Genomic DNA, 18763 nt, shown 5'->3' with positions numbered 1-18763 from the left:
AGACGTCCTGTCTGGTGGACCCCAGCCATAAACAAACTATACAATAGAAGGAGGAAGCTACTAAATGATAGAGCAAAATCCCAAAAAGGGAAGGCATCTCTGATCAGTATTAGCAAAAAACTATAGGCACTCATAAAATCGTCTAAGGCCAGCTTCGAGAGAAAAATTGCAAAGGACACTAAGGATAATCACAAGGCTTTCTTTAGTTATGTTAGGAACCTGGGTGGGAATTCCCAGATATGCTCAGAATTAGTCCAAAATGACAAAAAATACACCGAACCCACAGACATTGCCAACATCCTAGCTGACAGGTTCAGCGCAAACTCCCCCCCCTCCCCACCAAAAGGGCAAATATCTATCCCAGCAGAGTGCTGCCCCCCTGACATCTCAGATGCCCAGGTAAGAGCCGCCCTCTCCAAAGCAAAAAACACAGCATCAATGGGACCAGATGGTGTCCCGGGCTGTGTCCTACATGAACTCCAAGAAGAGCTAAACCCAAACATAAAACTACTGTTAAATCTCAGCCTTACTACAGGATATGTACCCAAAGAGTGGCGTACAGCAACAGTGGTCCCTCTCCACAAAGGTGGTGCCTCAACGGATCCTGGAAACTATCGCCCCATAAGCCTGACTAGCTTGGTCTGCAAAGCTATGGAAAGGATCATCATGGACGTCATAAATAAAGATATTGGGGACCTACAGACACTGGATCCTATCCAGTTCGGTTTTGTTAAGGGCAGATCCTGCCTCTTAAACCTAGTTGATTTCTTTGAAACAGTCACCAAGGCCATTGATGAGGGGAAGGTGGTCCACACAGCCTACCTGGACCTCGCAAAAGCCTTTGATACAATACCCCATTTGGGCATTATAGATAAGCTCACCAGCTTAAATCAAAACCCCTATGTCACTAGATGGGTTGCAAACTGGCTCAAGGACAGAACCCACATGGTTAGAATTGCTGGAGCCATGTCAGACTCCAAACCAGTTACAAGTGGCATCCCACAAGGCTCATTCCTGGGACCTCTCTTGTTCGGTATATATTTCTCTGAGTTACAGGCCAACATGGAAGGACTGTGGCTGACCAAGTTCGCAGATGACTGCAAACTGGGCGCCATAATCGACTCTCCAGCCGACACAAGCATCCTCCAAAAGGGCTTCATAGAAACAGACAACCGGTGCTAGTGCCATGGCCTCAAGCTAAATGCCAAAATGTGTATAGTCATCCCCTTTGGCAAAAACAAAGTGCCCACCAATTACCACATAGGTAGTAATCCATTAAGTACAGAAGAAGTAATTAGGGACCTGGGGACCCAAGTTGATAGCAGTCTCTCATTTGACAACCACATGGCCAAAGTGGTTAGAAAAACATTTTATATAGCCCACCTAATCATGAAGGGATTCACATATAGATCAGGGGAGGTCATCGTGCCTCTTTACTCATCCCTCATCAGGCCCATAATTGAGTACAATGCCCCTTTTGGGATGTACCTTACCAGACACCTGCAGCAACTGGAAAGACCCCAAAAGTACTTCACCAAGAGGATCAAAGGGCTCAAACAGATGCCATATGCTGCCTGGTTAAAGAAACTCCAGCTCTACTCAGTGGCATACCACCTGTTCAGGGGCGATCTGTGCCTGACGTATAAAGCCATGTCCAACCCAGAATTAATGGACATGCTGCACCTCAGAAAATCCAAATCCCATCGAGCTACGCGCTCAAGAGACTTGAACCTCAGCACTGAAATAAATAGGACATGCTGGAGGGACAGATTCATAACCCAGAGGCTCCCTTCACTCTGGAATAAAATCCCAGTCCAGGTTAGGCAGAGTCCCTCATTGATTCTCTTCAAGAGGAATCTTGATGCGTGGATGGGAGATCGTAGGTTTAACCCGGGTATCACTTCTGTGTCACTGTTAGACAGAGGCACAGTATACTAACCTCGAAAAAGGGCATAGCAAAATTAATTTAAAATGGGTGGCGAAAGCCAAACACATTCTGGCTAGGCTTATAAATGCCCTAGGGCAGATAGCCTATGAACCTATTAGTAATTGGCTTTCTCAGTTCATCTCTGCAAGACATGCAAGTAGTGTTTTCCAAAGTAATTGACACCTGCAATTGTATCCCTCCTTACTATTCTTTGATAAATGTCTGTTTTGAAAACTGTAAGCAAACAAAAAAGTGAAGGTAAATGTATGGAAATTTACATTTGCATAATAATAATAATGCCTATATGTTAATCAAGTAGGCCCACTGGACACACGGTCCCTTTACAGGCGCAAACTGTGAGCAATGATTGGTTGAGTGACTTGCTCAAGGTCACACAGTAAGCAAGTGATGACTGGAGCTTGTCTCAATAAGAATAATATTGTTATCAAAACATTCAGAGATTGCAGCAAACAATGACTGTGCATGACATATTTTGCTATTATATGAAGAAACTTTACAGTAAAAGTCATATGTGGCATAATGTACAATGCAGCTATAGTGTGCAGCATATGCACAGCTGTGGCAGGGGCAGTACAAATGCACAGGCAGATAATGGGTGCATTTTCTATCTCTAACAGTGGGATAGTAAGAGACAACTAAAGAAAGACCGAATTTGCCACAATAAGCAATACCAGTTTTACCTCAGTCATAATACATAAAGCTAACATTTCAAATGCTCCTTGAGTAGTCTAAGGCAGCACAACAGATTTGCAGTTGCATGCTATAAAGCATTAATCGTAGTCTGAGCTCATTTGTTGTAAGACATGTTTGATTAGTAAATTGCTACTGGGATGTTGAATTTTTTTTTGTAGAGAAATTCTAGTTCTAGGTGAGATATATAATAATATTATATGGGTGTAAAATGTAAAATTATGATGTCAAGATATAAAAATCATTTCAACAACTTCTGTTTGTATTTTAAAACAGGTTTTAGGCTTACAGCAGCATTAATATCTGGTTCGGCATCGGCTTGTAAATGTATTATCAGTTCATATTCCTTCATCTCTAATAAGTTATTAATGCATGTAATGAAGTATAGCTCAGGACATCAATTTATGTACAGTGCCATAGAAGTATTAAAAACATAAGGGGGGGGTGACATTAATAACTTATTAGAGGTGAAGGAATACGATTGGATAATATGTTTACACCTAGGAAGCTGGTTTCTTTAATTAATTAATTAATTTATTTATTTATTTATTTCAGTTTGATGACCGGGGAGGTCCACTGGGCTCAGGAGCCCATTTTCAGTGGAGGCCCTGGGAGAAAAGCTCCATATTACATAATAATATCAAAGATAAAACAAAAGAAAAAACAAAAGATAAAATTAAATTCAGTTCAAAGATACAGATACATGTAGATGCAACAGTCAGCTAAGTGATAAGAATACTGGTAGATTGTGAATCAGAGACATTAAGAGGTGTATTATTTACATAAACATATGAGTTGAATATTGACATATTGACATATGAGTCATATATTGACATATGAGTCATATATTGACTTGGTTGGTTACAAAGGTTACATAGAGTTTGAGTCATTGTTATGGCAGAGTAGTAGAACAAGCATAAATGTTGGGGAGGGGAATAAAGGCAGAGCAAACTATTTACAATACATACATATATACACATGACAACAGTAATCAATTTGCATTTTTAGTTGCTGAGTAATGCTGAGTCATGTGATGTTAATTTTTCTACTTAATGAGACTGTTTTAGTACTGTGTATTTCACACTGATGACAGGTGTTCCCTGAAAGCTTTGTGTTCAGTAAACTCTGTGGCTTGTGTTCCACAGTTCATTTTTGTTTCTTCTTTTGGCTTTTATTTTAACTGTGACTGCGTTTACCATGGTTTAGATTCTATTTGTCATTTCTGATATATAATTAACAGGGGGTGTGGGGTGCAGGGGGACTTTTACCCTTGGAAAAAATACATTTTTTGTTGTTTGAATCTTCGTGATTCAAATAGAAATGTATTTGATCATTTTAGTGCTGTGCCAGGCATTCGAAGTTTTGATACTGCAAACATCTGTCATAGATGCATATGAGTAAATGAAGCACCTGCTACTGGATCATGGCCTGGGCTACTTTTTTCTTTATCATCAGTGACCTTACTCGCCCACTACAGCACTCCAATAGACTTATGAACTGTAATGCCAAATACCCTCAATTATTCTCCCTAAATGTCTCCATCAAGGAGTATGTTTTAACATCTAAAAATGTGTCTCTTCTTTTGACTGAGAAAGCACCTTAACCACTCCCCTCATCTGTTACTATCATTAACGATTTCTGTTGATGGTAACTTAATCCAAAATATCCTGCAAACTCATCAAGTAAGTCCATACTCACAGTTTATATACATCCACAAGTAACAGCATATAGTTTTTAGCAAAAAGATGTATGCTTTTCTTTCTCACTGTTTCTCCTCACCATTGCAATTGTTTCTTAATCTTAGGTATTGTGTTTCCATAAGTAATAAAAACATGTTTTAGGAATGGGGGCATACTTGTCTTATTTCCTGCTCCAGCCTTACTACTTGTGGTATTCTCCCACCAGCTGCTGTTTTCACTGCGCGTTTGTAACACAGAGCTTTTATTTCCCTCCAAAACAATCCCTCACCTATGTCTGAGTTTATGGTCTTCAACAGAAAGTTTCAATTAACAGTCCTGAATGACTTTTGCATATCCTGCAGAACAACCCCTCATATCCCCTACCCTTTTGTATCATCTTCATTCCATAAAAATCTAATGACAGCCTCCAGTAGTCTTCCCCCTCCCATCTGGGGTAGTGTAGCCACCTGTGAAAGTTTCCTTCCCATACAAGCTATTGATACTTTTATAATCTCTACATCAACTTCACATGAAGGCTTTGTTCTAAAGTTAGGGGATCCCCTGTACCCATCTTACCTTTAGGTATCACCTCTGTCATTAAATGTGGTAACCTTCCATTTACCAACAATTGCCTGAACATGCTTAGTAAAACTTTTTTTTTCCTACAGCCATCCCTATTTTAACTTAAAAGTCAACAACTTCTACATTCTTACTCCATAGCACATATGCGAGGAAGTGATCTATAAAACTTCATGGTGCAGTTCTCACATGGCCTACTTGCACCCAGTCAACCAATACCTGATCTAGTCTTCTAACCTGTTAATGCTCATCCCATCAAATGAAAGCAATCTTTATTCCAAGATACTTTTTCCTCCAAATATCCACCAGTTCTGGACCTTTCATCACATTAAACAACTCCTTCTGACATTGTGTGTGAAATTCAATCACCTCAATATGTGAATAAACTTTGGCTTCAACACTGCATTAAAATCCACTTCAGTAGCAATGCTCTTCGCCTTCCTTTCAGCTGTAGCTACTTGTCTTGATCTGCCCTATTAAAAAGAAGCTGAACTTATGAACCCTCCTTCAGATCTGTATTTCACCAGTAAGCACATTCCATATTCTCCTTCTGCCCAATCACATGCCTAGCACATCTTCCTCATATGCATCAGAAACATAACCCTTCTCTTCATGCACCATTCTATGTATTCTCTAAAGATTAAACTGTACCACATTACACTAACTGATATAATATGCCGAATTTCTTCTTAAACATGTTTCAGTGGACTACTTCAAATTACATGGCAAGTTATATTTTAGAATCACTTCATGTGCAAACACATTGCAATTATATTTACAGAAGATTCATGCTAAACTCATGATCTGGCCATCCCCTTGGGATTTTCATATGCATTAAACATAAGTTGTAAATGTTTAGCCTCCAATGTTGTTGGCTAAAAATGAACTTAAAAGTTTTTGGTCTGGGTGTTGTTCAACCATAGAACCTGCCCATAAGCAACTCCTAATATTAAAATCTAAAGTTAAATTATTTTTTTTACACATGCACACCACAGATTAGCATTATTATTCAGTTGCTTTATTCATAGGCATCTAACAGAAATTCACACAACTGTCTAATAGTAATTCACAAAATTGCAATGCAATTTGACACTGAAACATTATTACAGGTCTCTATACAGATCAATGAGTATAGAAAATTCTCTTAGTTCTTGCAAAAGAATCCCTGTTAGAATTTTAATCACTGCAGACACTGGAGTTCATTTAACAGATGTTCAGCCTTGCAGCTTATTAATAATTTAAGTAGGACTCAAATAACTGAGCTGACCAAATTTCTTGACATCATATTTACTTAATCTGTCTGCAATTACTATTAACCTGTGCATATTGTAAACCCTTTCCCAGTATCAATTTGCAAGTGCCAGAATTGATCCATCCATCCATCCATCCATCCATCCATCCATCCATCCAGAAGAAATCATTTTTCCCATTTTTGCACAAGGGGTGGGGGTGTGACAATCATCTAGAGCCAAGCTTTACACCACCGGGTGGCTAGCCCTGCCATGGTAGTTCTTCCACTTCACACACTTGCATGCACACTCACACCTATAGCCAATTATGATTGTCCAATCCAGTTACTGCATGTCTTTGGAATATGGAAGGAAACCAAAGCACCCAGAGAAACCCTAAATGAACATAGGGAGGGCATACACACTCCACACAGAAGGCACCCCAGCAGAGAACTGAGCAGGGGAACCTTTTGTTGTGAGGCAACGCTATCTGCTGTGCCACTGTGCCATCTCTGCAGGTGTCAATACAGACCCTTTTTTCTCTACTCCTCTACTGCTCAAGAACAGCGCAGTGGTGCAGTAGTGCAGCAGTTAACATTGCCTCACAGCAAGAGGATCTCTGGTTCGATTCTCAACTGGGGTGCCTTCTGTGCGGGGTTTGCATGTTCTCCCTGTGTTCGCGTGGGTTTCCTCCAGGTACCCCGTTTTCCTCCCATATTCTAAAGACATGCCTCCAGTGAAAATTGGCTGTGTGGTGCCTAGTCAGACTTTCCCGGTCAACAAATGTTAAATAAAAATAAATAAATAAACAGAAGTTAAGTGACATACACTTCCACTTTTTAACTCAGTTATAAAGTCAAGTAGATGTTGCTCATTTCAAGATAAAAGCAAGTTGAAAATGTGTTTGTTTGCTCTGCTCTCCAGCTCTTCCCCTCTATATTTATATAATAAACTGGTCATTGGTCTGAGAAATGTATACTAAAAAATTGTTAGATGATACTAGTTTTCATTATGCCATTTTATGGTTGCAAAATGATTGAAGAAAACATAACAAAATGGGTAGGAAATCTGTTGATAAGTTGCGTTTTCTGAATGATAAACATGCAGAATTAGACACTTTAGTTGACTATGTACTTTAAATTTAAGTAATCATTTATTATTTTTCCAAATGATATGATGCAACTCACACAGAGTCAGCATACAACCAAAACAGCCCACACTGCTGTCATCATGTTTAAGGTGGGTTTGCTAAATTTGTAGCTATAAACTGGAGTATTTAAGAAAAGAGGTTTCATCACTAGTGGTTGATTGTGAATTTTTAATAAGTGTTAAGTTGGATTTAAGGTACAAAGCTCACTTCAAACTAAGTAAGGCTAATACAGACATTCTTATGATTGCTGAAGATTCTCAAATGGATATTAATTCCTTTATAGAGAAGAATAATTCCAGTTATAACATAGATTTGTTGGGGAATCATGTATTTTTATATGGAAAACCACTCACAATGGATATAGTGACTCAGACAGAGTTTACTAAACAACAGAAACCCTTGTCGAAAAATCATTACTGCTGACTGAATTAGAGTTCTCAGGAAAAGGCAGATGATATTAATATAAAGAAGAGACAACTGCGATGGTGACGATAACACCCAGTCTGAGTCACCCTTAAATAAACGTAGTGGGAGAAGAGCAGCTGGAGGTAACTTTAGAACTGATATGGTAAATACGGCGGATAATGTGAACCCTCAATATATGTTAGTCATAGGTGAGTCAACGATTAGGTAAAGTATTAGACCACTTGTTAGTACTGATCAAGAGAATGTGACAGTTTCTAGTTTAGGGGGATGTAAACTAAGTCATTTACTCAGGCCTTGTCAAATTGATAGAGAAAAGATGTATTTAAAGCTCAGTATTATTTGTTATTATTATTATTTATTTTACATTTGTTAACTGGGGAAGTCCGATTGGACACAGGTCCTTTTTCAGCGGACACCTGGACAGAAAAGCTCCACATACAAGATACAAGTACCAGATACAAATACAATTCCAATTACAAATATAAGAAAAATATAGAATGTGAAATTAAAAACAACATAATTGTATACCTGTACAAATTACAGTATATACAAAAATGCAAATTATAAGTTGTCTAATATTTGATCCATCCTAACCCATAGCTTACAGACTTATTTGAAGCGAGTATGATACCAGAGTACTAGCTCTAGGTATGAGAGTTACTGTACACTTAAGAGTTCATAGTTTTGTTGATATGTAGAAATCAGTCTTAGACGAGTGAGGTTAGTACTTTGTTAGCATAACTCATATCAGTAATTATACATGCAGGTGCATATGATCTATTACTGACCCCTCTCTTTCACATGTATAGAGTGGTTGAGAATATTTCAGAGGTTTGTTTAAAAGACAAAATCAATGTTTGCTTTTCAGAAATTTTGCCCTCACTAGCCATATCAGATTACCAGTTTACAAAAGCAATGCTGTTCAATAAATGTTTACATAACTAGTATGTTCAAAATGATATCATTTTTATTAATTCCTGGGATCTTTTTGTGAATAACACTAGTTTATTTCTACAAAACAGGTATAATTTGAATTATGTAGGTGGTAAATTTTTAAGTTCAAACTTGGTTGATATTGTGAAACATTTTTGGGGATTTTACCTGGGAATTAAGGTAAGTTACAACTATGTTAGACAGCTCAGGTTATTAAAAGTGGATCATGGTAATGCTCAGAGTTTGGCTAACAAAATAAATTAACTAAATGTCTGTTCAGTAAATAATTACTAGGCTGTAATTGCTGAATCGTGGAATAGTGAAGGAATACAGCTTCCTGGATACCAATCATTAAGCTGCTTGAGAAATAATAGGATAGAAGGAGGTGGGGTTATTTGTGTTAGGGTGTTGGAAGTGGATTAAATTTTAGAATTGATTTTTGTGGAAGTATCAATTAACTCTGGTTTCCCACTACACTTGTTTTTTATTTATTTATTTATTTTTTGTTATAAAAGCCCTACATTATCAAGCACTGATCAACTTTGGTAAATTGATGGCTTGGTCAAGTTTATGACTTATGATAATCTGATAATGTATCAGGTATCAGTTGGTCTGATGGCACAACATCAACAATGTTGGAGGATGAATTTTATGTTTTATGTATGTTATACAATTTGACTCATATGACTGATTTCTTTCTACCAGATCAAGTAATATCTTAGATCTCTTACTTACAAATATTTCAGATAAAATTTCTGAAATTAACCAGCTGTGTCCATTAGGCAATTCAGATCACTTAGCTTTTGAATTTAATATAATAACTAATGCTTTTTGTATAAATCAACAAAATATTTTGATAAGCCTAATCTGTTTGATCTTAATATTATGAATCAAATACATTTTATTGACTTGAATGCCTCTGATGTAAATTCTTCTTCTTCTTTCAGCTGCTCCCATTAGGGGTCACCACAGCAGATCAATTGTTTCCATTTCTTCCTGTCCTCTGCATCTTGCTCTGTCACACCAACCACCTGAATGTCCTCTCTCACCACATCCATAAACCATATCTTAGGCCTCCCTCTTTTCCTGTTACCTGGCAGCTTCATCCTTAGTTGCTTTTTCCCAATATACTCTGCATCCCTCCTCAATACATGTTCAAACCAATGTAATCTTGCCACCCTGGCTTTGTCTCCAAACCTTCTAACCTGGGCTGACCCTCTAATATACTTATTCCAATCCTGTCACAGGGTCATAGGGTCATAGATTAGTACTAAGCTAACTGCCCTTGCGAGCCATTTTAAGCCTAGCCAATTATCCCTCGTGAGACTCAAACCCTGCACCTTGTGTTTGTAAGGCAAACACCTTAACCATTAGGCCACCCTCCCAACCCTGTCCATCCTCACCACACCCAGTGCAAATCTTAACATCTTCAACTCTGCCACGTCAAGCTCTGACTCCTGCCTTTTTGTCAGTGCCACTGTCTCCAACCTATATAACATAGCTGGTCTCACTACACTCTTGTAGACCTTCCCTTTCACTCTTACTGGTACTCGTCTGTCACAAATCACTCCTGACACTCTTCTCCACCCACTCCATCCTGCCTGTAAATAATGTTATGAATAAATGGCAGGACTTTGAAAATATTCGTGAAGTTCTTTTGTATGGATGTAAGAAAACAACATGTAACAGTTTACTCAGGACTATACCTCCACAGTGAACTACTGTCTGGTCAGACTAAACTTCTCAGAAAAAAGAGAACGACATTTAGGCTCTGGAAGACGGTCAAAAGAAATGATTTAAAATGGGCCTATAACTTAGTCTCTAGAAGGTTAACTGCCTCTTTGAGATTAGCAAAAAGTACATTTGAACATAATATAGTTAGTAGCCCTTATTCTAAGAAATTTTATTCTTACATTAAATACATAATATTTTAGTGGCATGGTTCAATTAGTTCAGAATTGATTTTCTAGACATTTTTGATACATTGTAACTCTCTTGTCCCTATAAAAAGTATATTATGTGTATCATATGTTTTCTTAATGATCCTGCTATTTTTGAAAGAGTGTTTCTGTCACACACCATCTTTTCAATGAAAGATTTCTTGCACCTCCACTGAAACAGTGATTATTTACTGTTGTACTGATAAATCTCTTATTTTTAATACAGTTCCCATCTACATTATAAAATTCCCACTGAGTTTCTTAAAAGTGTCTAATGAGGCTTTCCATTTTGAGGACTGCACATAATTGCCTTTTTCTGATTGTTGCTGTCCTCTAAGCTGCCTTCATCCTTTCTATATAGTTATGTACTAGAGGCTTCCAGAGCTGCATGCCAGTAACTATCTGCTGAAAAGAGCAACAGCGTCTTGGTTCCTACTGATCATGCCCCTGCTTTTAAATCCCAGTACTTGGTCAATCTTCCTTGCTGACTTATTATATTGACTGAGTATGTTAACTTTATCTGATGCATTTATCAACCAGATCACGTTATACTTTAACCACTGTCCCTTCTCATAGTTGTACAACCTACTGCAAAGTTTTTTTTTCGTTTTTTTTTTGTCTCCACAGATACATTATTTAGCTTTTTTTTTGCATTTAATTTGTGCAGCTATTCTCCATCATAGCATATGTGTATTATAAATGGACTGCAAAACATCACTGGACTGGAATTTATGATTTCAAATTGTAGAATTTTATGTTCATCACTTGTGTGATTCAGCTAAGTTATTCACCTAAGTAGCAGAATAGAAAAACTAACTGTGTTTTTTAAGTGTTCTATATACATGGTTTATAATTTAAAATTGCTATAGAGACATACATGAATAGCACTTTGGAGAAATACCTGTTGCTGTTGTTGTTTTTGTTTTTGTTGTGATAGTGTTAACTGTTATTTTTGATTGTGTTCATTCCAAATAAACGATGTATGCATATACATCTAGCCATTATTTTGTTAAGTCTTAGGTTTTCTTTTAAAGTAAAACAAATGTTATGCCAGCATGACTGTAATGTGAGTCTGTGCATATATGTATTTGTGTGAGTGTGCGTGTTTTCTATTGTCATCATTGCATTCTGATTGTCATTCTATCTGGTAATGTCCCTAGTACAGCCTACGTGGTAAAGGAAGTTATGTCATGAACTTTATCCCTATACAACAAATCATTTCATGAGGCAGATAATTTGTTCTCATTGTACCACCAGCTCATGCACAGAACTAATGTATGTGAGTGACTACTGGCAGATAATTTAACAAACTAATAGGTTATATCTTTTTTTTTCAGCATAAAATTAGGCATCCGCATAGTAGAGTCTCAAGTGCAGTACCTGATACCACAGGACAGTGGCCATTGAGAGAGCGAACTGCTACCCTAGATCACTTTTCAAGACCCAACACTACTCATACATTTAGGGTATATTGTCCCATCACAGTAACTTGCATAATAGAAATATGAAATGTATAAAAACATGAAACTAAAGTCTTGTTTCATCTTTTGACAGTCAGATACACTTTTTAAAAGATCGTTCACACCAATGGATTTTACTAACAATACTCGGTCTGGTCAAAACTCTGCATCAGGTGAGTCAGATATCAAAATTACATGTGTAAAATATTAGAAAATAAAGTCTTTATGTGATGGAAAAAAAATCACTATCACTCATAAACAAGTTAAACTTAGTTTTGTACATTTTTATGTTGAATGGATTTACTTTCACCTGTCTTTCTTAGGCAATTTATGCGTTATATCTACAGAGATTGAGTGTGACTTTAGAAAATATAAAAGCATATTCTGTTTGTTTTAAAAAAGAGGAATGCCTCACACAGCAGTTCCATGGGTTCCAGAACTAACTTGTTAGGATAGCAATATGTGTGGTCATCTAAGAGGAATTTGGTTTCCTTACAGTAGTAGTAGCAAAGATACTTCAAAAAGTGTACTTCTGGCTTTTTGAAACAGGTTTATGATATCTGATCACAAACACTGAATGCAAAAAATAAAAAAAAAAACATTTTAAGCAATACCATCCTGCTTAAATTAGCTGTCAGAGTTGTTTGCAGCTATGGAGGCAGGTTGTTTCTCTGCACCCCACAGCTTATATATTTCAATTCTGAATTTGATTCACCTTGAGTAAATAAAAGATTCCTGCAGTGATCACTCCCATCAACTAATGTGCACTTTGGACTTACTGTGCATTGACACATTTGCATTCTTAATATGTTGATAAGTAATGAGAAATTTCACTCTCAGTTTTTAAAAGCACCATTCACAATTGACATGTGAAGTCCCTTAATTTCCTTATATGAACATTTTTTGATCATGCAAATTATATTTCTTCATGCATGCATGTGTATTTTTCATGCACTCACTCAGTAATGGCATTGATGGAAAGCAGACATATCTCAAAATGAGTTGTAACACCAAACAGAAAAATGTAGATAAAGTTCATGCACGAAAATGAATGCACAGTGTCAAATAAAGATGCTTTGTAATTCTAGTGAGTATTTAAATGAGCAGCTAATTAATGGCACAGAATATTTATTCCTTCAGTTCCAAAGATTAAAAAAAAGAGATCATAATGCCAGATTCTGTTCTTTCATGAAAAAATAGTCAGTTGATTAAAACAGCATTTTCAGATGATAGATTATGCCATGCCTTCTATAAAATAAAATGTTTTACATTTAGTTTTGTGGTAGAAGGACAAAGAATGAATTTAAAATAAGATTGGAATTTTGTATCCAGAATAAAAGCATTGCTGTACGTATTGCTATGGAGTAATAAGTAACTTAAGATTTATTAAGTTGTATAAACGATTGAACATTCATGTAATCCAAAATACAAAGAATGGTATTCACAAACTGAGGTTTGCAGCATGACATAGGTTTAGGCAACCATGTCAAAAACATGGTTGGGAGGGAGCGCATATGATCCAGGTGGTGGTAGGAGTGATGTAGGTGCAATACAGTGAATGATGTTCAGCTGAGAGTAATAAACCAGCCACGTGCTAGAGTGGTGAATGAACTGGAAGATTCTCCTTTATGTAGGATAATAATCTGGGCTAAGCGGAGCAGTCTGAACCACACAGAAAGGAGAGTAAGTGTTTGAGGGCTTTGGGGAGGAGAATAGGAGTAGGAAGGTCTTGGCTGACCAGCAAAAGGATGGTTCATGGGGTAGGGGGTTACACCATTGGTTAACAAGGAATAAAGGGAAACAACAGGCTGTAAGTATTGAGAGATGAGAAGAAGGGAGTATCACATTCTACCTGTCATTAAGTAAAGGAATGGGGGAGGACTGGAACACAAAGTATATGCAAACCACATATGGTTAAGGGTATCTTGGTACTAAATTAACATGCATGTTCGGTGAAAGACAGGTAAGAATCTATGTTCGTTTTCACCATGATAGTAGAAGGTTCATGCTGATATATATGGGTAGATAGAAAAGCTGATAAGGGTATCTGCTGTTAATTGGTGATTGCCACAAAATGGCTCTGGTCGTCTTCAGGTTAGGGTTTTGGATGCTACTTCATATTTTTGATGCAGAAGTCAAGGCTGATGAGGATCATTCGCTGTCAGGCTGGTGGGGTTATTGGCTACTATCAGATGGAATGTACTCCAATATCAGCTAGCATCATGTTTTGAATACTTTACCAACATCAAGCAATTCCAATACTTGCATGTTTTTAGCTGTCACATATATGTCACATACATGTAAATATATTCTGCAGACTAATGGCAGGGAAGTAATTAAGAGAGTGTATTATGGGCTGCATTCTAACATATTTAAACATATACTTTGTGCTGTCTTGGAATAGAAGAATAGCCTTCCATAGAAAATGCACTGTTCTGAACGTAAAATAATCAATCAGAAATGGTCAAACCTCCAAACATTGAAAACAAATTGACTAGGTAGGCCCTGTAGAGTAGGATAGGAGGTACAGAGTTTCTTAGTCCGTAGGAGCAGGGAAGAAAACAAAATCCAGTCACTGGGCAGCAGTAATCTTTGGCCAGGCGCTGGGATGGCTGGAATTGAATGAAAGGGGTCTTTTACAGTCTAGGTAGGTCCTGTAGAGTAGGATAGGAGGTACAGAGAAATACAAACAGTTCCTCTGGGACCAGGAAAACACTCAGCAGCCGGGGCAGGAGCTGGGTATATGTTCAGTATACAAGGCACGATTCCTGATGTCACATACCTCTCTCCCTCCCACTGCTTCTAAAGCCTGCACATATGTTCAGTATACAAGGCATGATTCCTGATGTCACATAGCTCTCTCCCTCCCACTGCTTCTAAAGCCTGTACATATGTTCAGTGTACAAGGCACGATTCCAGACACGGTCTTCAGCAACTGCAGTTAGCCAAAGATAATGTATTACAACAAAAGAACAGTGTAAAAAATTATTATTACATGTTAGCATCGCCACACAATACAGTATCACATTTTAGATATTTAGTCATTGATGTTTCTCTCTGGGTACTATACTCACATGGGAATTATTACAGACAAACAGGAGAAAGCTAAATTTAATCCTAAAACTGTCACCTATGTTCAAACTACAAACCAGAACCCTACCTGCCTATCTATCAATCTTAGCTGTGATTGCATGAATTGACAGAAGACAAACAACTTACAGCAATGAACGTGCAGGGAACAATTACATACACTAATGGGTGTGCCAGTCTAAGATGACATTGTGTAAGTGTACAGATATACCCAACCATGTGGGCAAAGACCTTTAAATGTACACAGTTATTGTATGCTGAACTTATTGTAGTGTTATTTCATAATCAATAAAATTGTGTATGCAAGTGTATAATGTATGATACGTCAATGTTGAAATATTCCTGTCTGTACATACACGAGTACAGTTTAATACATACACTTGTGTACATAGGCATACATATAGAGATTGATAGAAAGACCTATATGTGTTTGTCATTTAGCATGGATATGTACATACATATATCAGCCAGATGTGAAGCTGTGTGTGTGTGTATTACATGACAAGTAAGATAAAATTACAGGCACTGCCCTGTGTACTACATAAGCTGCCATACACATTTAACATCACATTGAATGTAATATATCCAATTACAAATGACAGATTACAAAATATTCTTGCAATATATCCAAAATGCTCTATGCAGTGTGAACTGGTGACATGTATAACGTAAATAACTAACAGAGTGGCACAAAAGCACCATTGTTCATAACACATTTCATGCAAATCAGGCATGCCTATGTAATAATACTCGTCTGGCCAATGACATACATAATGTCTGCAGTGAAATTTGAACAACAAAACTATGCATTCATAGGTTCATGGGTATATGCTAAGCTAATGACCAGCAAGGCCCTTATAAGCCTAGACATGCAACCCAAATGTGACCCACAAATTTGATTTATATAATAGGAGATTTACTGATTGCCTTTGCCCATCACAGACATTGGAAACAAACCATAGGTGAATTTCAGATTACCCATTATTACCAATATTTGAAGAAGCGTGCAAGAAGCACGCGAAAGCGCTCATTCTTGTGTATGTTACTATCTGGAATAAAGGATATTCATTTTTGAAGGAAGTGCTCTCGTGGTGTATCTTGTTTAGTTACTATCTCATCATTTTGGCATCTGCTTGCTGTTTTGCTACAGGATACTTTAGGAGGTATAGCGGCAATTTCTGTTTATTATTTTATAAAACATTATAATGCATGTGTTGTTTTAAATATAGCACACATTTATCACCTGTTCATTTTAACATATTAACCAATACAAATTCACTTTTTTATGTTTTCAAGCCAACAGATTGCCAGTTTAATATTCTAGAGCACTGAGTTCATGTAATTCAAAAATCAGTTCTATTTTCATACCCATTAGTTGTGCTGTCAGATTTTAGCTGAAAGTATGTTAAGTTTTCACATAATGTTTCTATTTTAAGATCGAAATCGTATAGGTGTTACTGGTGTCAGCCTAGGAATTTCCCATTCTAGTAACCAGTCTGATTCTGCATACCACCCCCGTCACAGTGTATATGAACAATCACGTGAAGGAGAAGAAGAGTTTCATTCTGTGTGGGGTAAGAACATTGAATTGTACTTTGATACTTGGCTTAAAGTAGGAGGCAGTACTTGTTTTTTTTTTTTCCTTTGAAAGTTAGCTTTAGGTAATTAGGAAGGATTAAAATATTAAAATATCTGTCAGACATATATTCTAACCTTTTTCATTTGCTTGTAACCAAGCAGTTTCCCTAGAAAGCAAGAAAAACTGCTAGCAGAAATGTATATGCTGAACCTAGAAAGTGTGCCAATACTTATTTCCCAGGCTTCCCTCCCAATACGCATGACTTACAAGTTACCCTATATAAATTTTGTATGTTTACCTCCATTTCTTACAAAAAGGAAATGCTACCATTTCTCACCTTCTAAGACCTCTTGTTTTCTTGTTATCCTGAGGAGTATCTTTTCCTTTACCATAATCATTCACCAACTGTTCTTCAGTGTTTACAATCTTATCTTTTATAAAATATTTGACACTGCCTCTACCCAGCTTTAACACCTGAGAATTATGGTGTTATCATATTATACTAACTTCACTTTATCTTCCTTAGAAAAGTGCCTTTCCTGTTCTGTTTGCATAATTAACATTGTTTATTTTTGTTTTACTTGTCTTAGTGCACTATTATTTTAAATATTTTGCTTAGAGTTTTGAATACCTGGGTTATAGCAAAAAGAAAACCATGTGTTGTTTTTTTGTGAAACTATTAGGGATTCCATGCTTGTGTAAACTTAATTATCCAATCATCTAAGGGAGAAATCAAAAAGGTCAATGAAAAACTTATACCAAAGTCAAATCTTTCAAAAGTAAAAACAAACTGAGAATTTCCACCCATGCTAATAGCAACCAAAAAGCCTTCTTCAACTATGTCAGAAACCTTACAGCTAATGCCCACCATTGAATGGGGCTAACAAATAACAGCAACTCATGCTCTTTGCCTGATAGCCAACATATTGCTTATAAATTTAGTTCAAACTGTATTCCTCTGTCCTCCACAATCATTCACAATAAATTACCATCCCACTCTAATGACTTTTGTGCCAGTTCTGATTGCTCCTTCCAAGTCCAAAATCATTAGCTCCCCAAGGAGCCCTAATACTGTGCTCCCCAGGAGCCCTAATACTGTGCCAAGTTGTTTTTTTTGTAAGTACCTGGCACTAATTCATAGACATGCTACTAATCAAAAGTCACAAGTACTGGAATAAAACAGTTCGAGAACCAATCCGTTTAAGTTTTAATCCACAAAATTAATGCACAAAGTATTAGCGCTTCCATCTTAAAATCCTTTAAAACTTCATCACATACATTATGATACAGTTAATTAGTCATTTGAATAAACTCTGCTGATCATGTGACATTCCTGGATTATTAGATTTAAAGCAATATAACCAATATATGACATATCCCACTAACCCTTAATATATAAATTAATATATAATCTGTTAGAACTTCATTACATAAAAATCTATTAGAACTTCATTACATAAAAAAACATAACTATGTAAAACAAGCGATTGGATGTTTATTTTAAGCTTATATTATCTCTCCCATGATTTTAATTTCAAAACTGGGGCAATACTAACATAGTCACTTAGTCCTGGGTACCTATATGCTTCTAACTGCAGCTGCCATTTCAGTTCATGTTGTTCTAATACTGCAGTCCAGGGAGCCCCCCCCCCCCCCACTCTATATCCTTTTCTACCTTTTGTATAATACTACATTTAAAAGTATGTTCAGGTTGTTCACACAAATCCCTAAAAAAGCATTAGTGTTTTTTTCTTTTTTTTACATCATACAGATGTTCAGAAATTCGGTTACTGAGCTTCCGCTCCGTTTTCCCCACATAAAATCCTTCACATACTTGACATTTCGCTACATAAATTATACCCATTGTTTCACAATTAAATTTACCCTTTAGTGTCTTTCTCCTTATAATAATGGAAGTCCCTTCAGGTATGTATTTACAGTAATTAACGTCTGCCACATTTGGACATTTTAGTATTTCGGGCGCATGGGCCTTTCTTTTTTGCTTCTACCATGATTTTAATATTACACCTTCTCCTATATATAATAATAGGTCCAGTTCC

General features: G+C 36.9%; 1 protein-coding gene across 1 annotated transcript in view; it reads left to right on the top strand.

The window, feature by feature from the left end:
* Window positions 1–18763, top strand: part of FAM149A (family with sequence similarity 149 member A) — a 641502-nt gene that overhangs the window by 580715 nt on the left and 42024 nt on the right. Inside the window, exons 12-14 of the mRNA XM_044062512.1 lie at window positions 11912–12040; window positions 12129–12207; window positions 16561–16698. Of these exons, the coding sequence (XP_043918447.1) occupies window positions 11912–12040; window positions 12129–12207; window positions 16561–16698 (346 nt within the window). The remainder of the gene's footprint in view (window positions 1–11911; window positions 12041–12128; window positions 12208–16560; window positions 16699–18763) is intronic.

The sequence above is a fragment of the Protopterus annectens genome, chromosome 2.part1 (assembly GCF_019279795.1).
Source record: "Protopterus annectens isolate FY-2018-M chromosome 2.part1, PAN1.0, whole genome shotgun sequence".
Classification (NCBI taxonomy): domain Eukaryota; kingdom Metazoa; phylum Chordata; order Ceratodontiformes; family Protopteridae; genus Protopterus; species Protopterus annectens.
The sequence above is the reverse complement of the archived record's forward strand: the minus strand, read 5'-3'. Positions and strand labels throughout refer to the sequence as shown.